We start from the raw sequence: 10,068 nt of genomic DNA on the forward strand, positions 1-10,068 counted from the left end.
ATTGAGGACCTTCACAGTGTACAATGAATAACTTCAGCGTAAAATATAACTACAACTTTATTCTCTATATTGAAAATATACAGATTTATAATTATTGAGGTTTAGGTCTAGTAACTTAAAGTCAAAATATCATTGGTAATATGTGAATTCAAAATTCAACATTATATTAAATCTTCTCACAAATATACAGGGAATGGAGGGAAAGTTATGTTTCAGAATCTTTGCCATCTACATTTCATGTCTCTTGAATTTACTGAAGATCCTGTCACGAATCTGCTTGGTCTTAACACTGTAGACAATGGGGTTCATGAGAGGTGGAATCAGCAAGTAGACATTGGCCATCAGCACATGGACAATTGGGGAAGTATTCTGTCCATAGCGACGGATCATAGATAGCCCAATCATTGGTGTATAGAAGGTGAGTACAGCACAGATGTGGGAGATGCAAGTATTGAGGGCTCTCACTCTCTCTGCCTTGGAGGCTATACTCAACACTGTGCCCAGGATGAGGACATAGGAGAGGAGGAGAAGCACTGAATCAAGTCCCATGGAACAGATGACCACCATAAGGCCATAGATGCTGCTGACTCGACGGTTAGATACAGTTGTCTTTATGAGGTCCTGGTGCAGGCAGAAGGGGTAGGACAGAATATTGACATCATGATATTGAAGCCTCTTCAAGAGGAAGGAAGCTGGAAAGACCAGAGCCAAGGCCCTTCCAGCAATTGCCAACCCAATCCCAATGATTATATCATTGGTTAGGATGGCTGCATAGCGCAAGGGTTCTTGGATTGCTATAAAGCGGTCAAAGGCCATAGCCAAGAGTACAGCTGACTCAATAATCGAGAAAACATGAATGAAGTACATTTGGACCAGATAAGCATTGAAGGAGATCTCCCGGGCATGGAACCAGAAGACACTGAATGTGGTAGGCAAGGTAGTGGTAGATAGGCCCAGGTCAGTGAACGCCAGCATTGACAGAAAGTAATACATTGGTTGGTGGAGGGAAGACTCAGTTTTGATAACGAAGAGGATGCTAATGTTCCTGGCAATTGAGATGGCATAAACCAAGAAGATGGGGAGGGAAATCAAGTCATATCTGCTTTCAAGGCCTGAGAGGCCCGTTAGGAGGAAGCAAGGGTATAAGGCAGAACTATTGAAGACAGACATAGTGCTAATGGATGAACCTAAAGTCTAGGTGAGGAAACAAGAATATGGAAAATTAGGGTAAAAGTCAAAATTGTAGCAAGAAACAATAGTTTAATTTATGCTGCTCTGTGTTTAATGATTTTGATTATGTCTGTGCTCATTATATTTAATTACCCCACCAGTTATTTATTATTTTACCAATTAATTTAGTTTTCTTCACTGTGCATTTATTGAGTTGTTTTTTTTTTTTTAGATGGAGTCTCACTCTGTCACCAGGCTAGAGTGCAGTGACGTGATCTCGGCTCACTCACCTCCACCTCCGGAGTTCAAGTGATTCTCCTGCCTTATCCTCCTGAGTAGCTGGGACTACAGACGTGCGCCACCATGCCTGGCTAATTTTTATATTTTTAGTAGAGACAAGGTTTCACCATGTTGGCCAGGATGGTCTCAATTCCTTGACTTCATGATCCCCTCACCTCAGCCTCCCAAAGTGCTTGGATTACAAGATTATTTTTTTAGAGATGAGATCTTGCTGTGTTGCTTAGGCCAGCATCGAATTCCTGTTCTCAAGCAATCCTCCCAACTCAGCCTTCTGAGTAGCTAGAACTACAGGTGCACGCCCCTGAACATGAGAACATATTTTATTAAAGGAACTCTGGTAGTGTTAAAAAATACAGAAATATATATGAAATGCCATCAAATATGTACAAACTAGTGGACAGATAGCTAAAGTTAAAATTAAGAGTTAAACATTTTGAAGTTGATATTTAAAAAAAAAAAAAAACATGATTTAAAACACAGAAGAGACAACTAACTTATCCATCCAGGCAGGTCAGGAAGATTTACTAAAAGAGATTCTCAAATTAGGTCTCAAATGACAAATACTAGGGGGATGATATAAAAGGGCTGTGATGTACATCCTGTACTGATTAAAATCCATGTAAATACAGTAAGGTATTAGAGAGTATTACGAATGTAAGTCACTGCAATTGAGAAAAGCTATAGGATAGACAGCTCTTCATATGGTTCTTGAAGCTAAGGTTAAAAAGAAGTGAACCCGAATTTCTGAAGGAACTTGTGTGTAAATATGAGAAGCATGGATATAATCTTAGAGGATGCAAGGCCCTAATTGTAACAATAAACAACTTGACCAGATTTATAATATATCTATGTCAAAATACAATCAATGTTAAGAGTGGTCTAAAGGCTGGCAAGAGAGAAGGCAGGGAAACCTGTTAGGAGACTATTGTACTCATTAAAAGAAGTGGATGAAAGTGAAATCTAACAGTGGGTATTATGAGGAATGAATAGGTATGAAATTTACATGGGAAGAAAAAATAACATCAATAACATGGATCATCATATGCTAAGAGTGAGAAAAAGAAAGAAATCCAGAATAGGTTTGTTTATTTGATAATCTTTTTCCTGTCATTTACTAAAATAAACAAAAACCTGCCTAGAAATGTGGTGAAACCAGTGGGCCAGATAATTCCTGTTTGGTTATGATAAATTTGAGGTGTGTGGAAGAGATAGTGACATATTTTTCTATAAAAACAAAGAACACAATGCCAAGTTATAGGAAGAGAATAAAAGATTTATGTGCTCAGGGCTCAGTTACCATAATACATCAGATCAGCTGTAGGAAATAGGCAGATATCACCATGAACTGGAGAAGATAGGCATTACAACAGAAGCCCTAGAAACCTGTTACTTAGTATCATAATGGCCACCCCATTCCAGTTACTCTGGGCACAAAACATCAAGAAAATGTTTATTTAGCCTATTTTATTTCAAAGTTTTTCCAAAATTTACATGATCCATTCTCCAAACTACCCTTCTCCACAAATACAATCACACTTCATTGTTTCCCCTAATAGACATAATTAATTATAAAATAACTAATTGTGTATCATTCTACAGAGATGACAAGTATTGTGCAATCTGGTACCCTTTTCCTTACTTTTGATGAGCAGATACAAAATGAAGAACAGAGGAGAGTTATTTTACATATTCTCATCCTACATTTAGTGATTTATATACTATACTAGTTATAGAAAATAATGGTCTTTATACACCTCCTTCACTTTTCCAGCTTTATATGTTATAAACTTCTGGTCTGCTTCATCATTGAACACTAACTATGTCATCACTTTGGCACTCTCACATAATTATTTTTTCTTTCTTGATACCCACCATCAAATATTTCAGTGGTCTTCAGCATCTCTATCCTGCCTAGGCACACCAGGTCTTCCCTCTTAAATAACTCTTCCCCACTTCTTTTTATGAAAGTGCCTGGCTTAGGGTAGTCATAATCTGACTTCTCTGTGTAGACACAGACACCCAACTCTCAGTACCTACATCTCTAGGTTCAGAGAAAGTCAGATGACAACTGTTATTTACTACCTATTTGGACAGGTTACTAAACCCCTTTGAGTATAAACAAACTGGCAACTGTATTACTTTATATAATCCTTAAGAGATTCTAGCAAATGTATGTAAAGTGCCTGGAACAATATCTAAGATTTAGGAGATACTTTGGACTTAACTGAAGCAAATTGTTAATTAAGATGCTGAAGTAGCCATGCTTTTAAGCATATCAGCCAAACACAGCAGTGATGCAAAAGCAGGTGCTGTCTGGAGTGCCCAAGTTATCACATGTAAAGATGTTACCTCCCATGGCTTCTCTTAAGAATTATCTTGTACAAACTAGTGGACAGAGAGCTAAAATTAAGATTCCTTTTTTCCCTGTTAATATTGTTAAGTGTGTATGCTATATGTAACAGCAAGACACAGGAGGCACTCAAATCATCATCAACTTTATGATCATTAACTTCATCAGTTTTAACATTACAGTTTTTAGTTAATATCGGGGGAGTAATATTTAAAGAAAACAGGGATTTCAATACATAGGTTTCCACTATAGGTGTTACATATGCCTAGAAGTGAGTTTGCAATGGTAATCCCTTCCCAGAGCTCTTCTGAGCAACTTTTGAAGAGACTAGTCTGACTCCTTCGGAGGAAGGTAAATCTGTACCTCTGACCTATTCTAGAGCAGTGATTTCACATGAGTAGAAGTCATTCCTACTTTTTGACCTTTATTTACACTTCCTGGATTCTTCAAATATATAATGTAGTAATCTCTTAACCATTTTTCTCACCTCAAAGCCTTCCTGCAGGCACACCTGAGCCCTCAAGTGCAGACAGCCTCACCCTACTGCAGGTTGGCTGGGTTTCCAGTCTGTCAAGCTTAGAGACTGCTTGTAGGTTAAGAAAGACACTGAAGATGGGCATAGAAGAAGAATAAAATACACAGGGTATTCTAAAGCAGACAGTTCTTCAAGGAAGCATAGATGTCCTGAGTAAGGCATCAGTCTCTCCCTCAGTAACTCCAGAGCTGAGATAAAGCTTTTTTGCCTTTGACATTCTTGACTTTATCCAGCTGGGTGCTTTATCAGCACTACTGTGCTTTAACTACTCTGGCCTGTTGCCTATCTTGACTAGTCCGTTACCCCCGGGCCATTTTTTTTTTTTTTTTTTTTTTTTTTTTTTTTGTCATTACAACCTCTAGGGGGAATAACTAACATCAGTGCTGAAAGAGCTATTTCTCCTACTCAAGGACAAGCGATGGTCATGCCAGCTTCCCAATCCAGGAGTCCAGATTAGGAAGTAATTGAGAAGTATTCTGAGGATCATATGATAAAGATGAAAAAAATGGGCTTAGTCGATCAGAATTATGTATAAAAAAAGTTTGTGCTCTGAGTAACCAGATACAGCATTTACTAGCTGTTGTATGCTGAGAATATTATTCTGTATTTAGGTCAAATCTTTTGCAACCATGCACTAGGACATACATTGTTGAACTGCTGTAAAAACTATAAAATCATGTGTGTAAAGTAGAAATTCTTCGCTCAAAAGTCATGCTTTTGATAGTACTTGTAAATTATAAAGGGGTGTGGGATCCATTCACAGTTGTTCCATAATACTCAATTCTTTTCCCAGCCACTGGACAGAAGGGTAAACATTCTGCCATCATCATCCTGCAACAACTGCTACTTGCACTGGCCCACAAATCTGCCCCTGAGCATTCAATAAAAGAAAAGATGAAGATGTGATATGATACAAAAAGTTACACTCCCATATTGTCACTATCTAGCAAAGACATAAATCCTTTCAAAGTATAATTTTAAAGGGCATCTTATCTATTCATTCACAAAGTACACAGGTAATAGAGATGATCATGGAGAACAGGTTTGGCAAATCTCCTTCAATTTAGGTTAAAATCCAACCCTTTTCTTGTCCTCTTTCTCAATTGCACTTCACGTTTTGCCACTAAAAAATGTATCTCAGTTATGCCATTGATGTTTCTTGATGCTTTTTTCTAATTTTTTTCAAAACTCATGATGTAATTAATCAATATGTTTCTATCCACAATATAAACTACCTCTAAGAGTCATCATTTTTGTTTCCATTTTCTTTAATGCCAGATCAATTCAAGTCATTTCCAGTGAAATCTTGATTCAGGAGAAAATGACTTTATGGTGGTTTTTAGGGATACCACAGCTGCCTCATACAACACATTTTCTTATCAGCCTATCAAATTTGACTTTTCTAGCATTTTATGTTATGGTATTTTCCTTGTCAAAAGTCTTTAATGTTTTCACACACTTTTATTAGTTTTTTTAATATTCACAATAGACCACTATTATAATAGAATTAATGGCCGAAACACCAAACACACATCAATCAATCAATCAATCCTTAGCAATTATGTTTAGAGGAAACTTCACATAGTCATTCCACTGTGTGTGAATATAAGTAGGCCCCATTAACATCTAACATTTTACAGAAATCAAGCATTATGGTAACTTGTGTAATATAGTTTAACCCAGCCTTTTCAAACGTATTTTATACAGACAGCATTTATTAACATCTGAAATTTGTGTTCTGCAGAGATCAATTTGGAAATGAATGCCTAGAAAATGTTTGGTTTAAGGCAGTGATTTTCAAGAAGAAGGATTTTGCCTCAAAGGGGTGTTTGACAATGTCTGGGGCCATTTTCAGTTGTTGTAATTGGGAAAGTGTTACTGGCATGTCATGTGTAGTTGCCCAGGATACTTCTAAACATTCTACAATGTGCAGGACAGCGACTCACAACAGAGATTCAGCCAGTCCATGGCAATAGTGCCAATGTTGAAAAACCCTGTTTTAAGGAGAGAAAAACAAAACTACACTAAAAATTAAAATTCTGTGTTTAAATCTGTGGGTAGTATGAAGGCCAAGCACATTAACTCTACACCAATTACAGTAAAGAACACTGTAGATCTGGCCGGGCGCGGTTGCTCAAGCCTGTAATCCCAGCACTTTGGGAGGCCGAGGCGGGCGGATCATGAGGTCAGAAGTTCAAGACCAGCCTGGCCAACATAGTGAAACCCCGTCTCTACTAAAAATACAAAAAATTAGCCGAGTGTGGTGGTGTGCGCCTGTAATCCCAGCTACTCGGGAGGCTGAAGCAGGAGAATCGTGTGAACCCGGGAGGTGGAGGTTGCATTGAGCCGAGATTGTGTCATTGCACTCCAGCCTGGGCGACAGTGAGCAGCACCATCTAAAAAAAAAAAAGAACACTGTAGATCGAGAGGTTCCTTACCTTTGAATTCCGATTCTGGCACTTAACTATCTGTGTGACTAAGAAAACTACTTACGTCTTTTCACCTCTTTTTCTTCATTTATGAAGTGAGTTTCATAATAATTTTAAGCAATAGGATTTTTGTAAATATTCCATGTGTTAATAAATGCATAGCATTTAGAATGTATTAAATAATCAATAACAGATAATCAAAAATTGATTCCCTTTTCCTTTAATACAGGGTTGTTTTAAAATCAGTTATTATTAGTATTCCATGGGTGTGCCAATTCTGTGACCCCATATTTTGAATCCTGAACTGAAACTTCTCTCAAAGACATTGACAAGTATTTTAAAGGGTACATCAATTTTTATAGCCATTAAATAATTCAATCATAAGATAACTTTCTCTGGATCCAAACTCATGAGTATCAAAGGGCCTTTAACCATGACTTGGATTTCCATGCATATATCTTTTAAGACAGCAAACATTTTTCCCTTGGGAAATGTGTGTCTAAGTTACATTTCACACATTAATTTAATATGTGGGCATTCTGAAATATGCATTTTATCAAATAAAGTTGGGTTTTGAGATTTAGCTCTCTTGGCTTTGAAAAGGTAAAACAACTACAAGAAAATATGAACAAGAAAAGCCATTGACAATTGGTCTAATAATATTTTGCACCTTATTTTCACCTCTATCGAGTTGAATAAGACTTAGTTTAAATGGTAATTTACTTTTTCTTCTGGAAGATTAATCACTGATTCCATATTCCTAGTGTATCATGATAACACCATTCTCCCAAATCTCATTCAATCCCAATATTTTTTTATCAATTTTTATTATATAATTATATTAATGGATCTCTTAGTAAAACTTTTATAAACCTTGTTGACTAAGCTGATGAGAAAACAATTATATGTAACATTTAAGAGTAAGATTTCTTTATCAATAAAAATGATTGAAGTGTATTAAAATGGATACATTGAGATATTTCTTTTTTAGATTTTAATGTCATCCACATTTTTAAAATATCTTGTTATTCATTCATAGTATAAGAAAGAGTAAGCTAATGTTTGTGTGTGTTTGTGTGTGTGTGTGTGATCTGAGAAGCTCTTGTGTGGTCACAGAAAGACAACACCATCATTAAGCCCAATTCAGAGTTCATGTGGAGAATGCATGCAAGTTGGCATGTTAATGGAGAGTGGCATGGTTTAAGATGTGCAAGTCTAATTACTAGTTGGGAATTGTTTCAATTTTATATCCTAATACTGAACATTTCTTAAGGCATGCTTCTTAGTTATAGAAATGTGCCATCTTTGTGAAACCACCTTTGCAAAAATTATACAGTAGGAACATTATGGCAGTGAAAGAGATCTGATTTAACCAACCCCGATCTTGCCTTTATTCTTCAAACTTCCCTTAATTATTCCTGGGCTTGGGTCAAGCTAACTTTGGAAGACATTTATAGTTAAAATAGTAATAGCCCTTCCCCAAAACTCAACCACCTTTGTAAAGTTAATGAGAGATCACTAGGCTAGGAGGATAGAGGAGCCTGAATTCTGCTAAAGTGTAGACATAAACAATTGCCAGCCATTATTCTGGAGGTTTCAAGACTTACGACTTCCTCAATTACTCTTGCAAATAACATCACTATTATACAACCTAGGGTTGGCCTTTTGAGATATCTTTTCAGGCTTTTTGCATGTGTGATGATAAGTGGCTCCACCTACACGTGCCAACCACTCCTGTGGCCCATCCAGAAACTCAGGCTCATTAGGACCATTTCTCATACCCCTGTGATTGTACTCCCAACCAATCAGCAGCAGGCACCCATTGCTTGGCCACCCCTCCTCTTCCGCCAAACTATCTTTGAAAAACCCTAGCCTCCAAATTCTTAGGAAGGCTGATTTGAGTAATAACAAAACTTTGATCTTCTATTTAGCTGGCTCTCTGTATGTAAAACTCTTTCTCCATTGCAATCCCCTGCTTCAATAAATCAGCTCTATCTGGGCAGCAGGCAAGAAGAGCCCATTGGATGCAATGTTACATTCGCTGAATCTGTTTGTTTATTGAGACATAATATAGTCACAGGATTCAGTGCTATGGGGGATAGAAACAGAAATTCTTTTCTGAAGGAGCTTTAGTCGAGCAAGACCAAATAAATAAACCTCATCATTACTTACAGACAATATTGCTGAACTGTATGCAAAATACTCTCACTACAAGTGATGAGAATCAATAAGTTAATTGATCAGGGTAGGTAGATATCTTTTTTATATCCAAAAAGCATATGCTTATATCCAAAAGCAAATAGAAATTGAAATTTAAAGTATAATATTTATAACGGTGTTGAAATACAGAGACCTAAAAACCTAGTAAAAGAAGTACAAGACTTCTAAACTTAAAATTTCAAATATTATTGAGAGAAATTTAAGACCCTTTTTTTCAATCAAGGGATGTACTCTGTTCACAGATTAGAAGACTTCATATAATAAGAGTGGCTAATCACTTTAAATTAGGTTACAAATTGAGTTTAGAATTTTGTAGAAATTTAATACCTTATATAAAACTTAATATAGAAACACAAATACAGCATTAGTTCATTTTCTTACTGTTACAAAGAACTAGCCTAGACTGGGTAATTTATAAAGGAAAGAGTTTTAATTGACTCACAGTTTAATCATGGCAGGAGGCTAAGGGGAAGCAAGGCACCTTCTTCACAAGGTGGCAGAAAGAAGAAGTGCTGAGCCAAGGAGAAAGAGCCCCTTATAAAACCATCAGATCTTATGAGAACTCATTCACTATTATGAGAACTGCATGTGGCAAACTGCACTCATGATTCAATTACCTTCACCTGTTCTCTCCCTAGAGATGCGGGGATTATGGGAATTACAATTCAAGATGAGATTTGGGTGGGGACATACAGCCTAACAATATAATTCTGCCCTTGGTCCCTTCAAATCTCATGTCCTATTCACATTTTAAAACCAATCATGCCTTTCTAACAGTCCCAAAAAGTCTTAATTCATTCCAGCATTAACCCAAAAATTCAAGTCCAAAGTCTCATCTGAGGCAAGGCAGGATCCTTCCACCCATGAGCCTGTAAAATCAGAAGCAAGTTAGTTACTTCCTAGATAAAATGGGGGTAGAGGCATTAAGTAAATATACTCATTACAAATGGGATAAATTGGCCAAAATAAAGGGGCTACAGGCCCCATGCAAGTCTCAAATCCAACAGGGAAGTCATTAAACCTTAAAGTTTCAAAATGATCACCTTTGACTCCCACTCCACTCC

General features: G+C 36.9%; 1 protein-coding gene across 1 annotated transcript; it reads right to left on the reverse strand.

The window, feature by feature from the left end:
- Positions 1-228: 228 nt before the first annotated feature.
- LOC129007078 (olfactory receptor 51G2-like) lies at positions 229-1,170 on the reverse strand. The gene has a single exon (XM_054437354.1). It carries the CDS (start codon positions 1,168-1,170, stop codon positions 229-231), a length of 942 nt encoding a protein of 313 aa, XP_054293329.1.
- Positions 1,171-10,068: the final 8,898 nt, after the last annotated feature.

The sequence above is a fragment of the Pongo pygmaeus genome, chromosome 9 (genome assembly GCF_028885625.2).
Source record: "Pongo pygmaeus isolate AG05252 chromosome 9, NHGRI_mPonPyg2-v2.0_pri, whole genome shotgun sequence".
Lineage (NCBI taxonomy): Eukaryota > Metazoa > Chordata > Mammalia > Primates > Hominidae > Pongo > Pongo pygmaeus.

Coding starts and splice junctions, on each gene's coding strand:
- LOC129007078 (XM_054437354.1), bottom strand. CDS start 1,170: ATGTCTGTCTTCAATAGTTCTGCCTTATACCCTTGCTTCCTCCTAACG.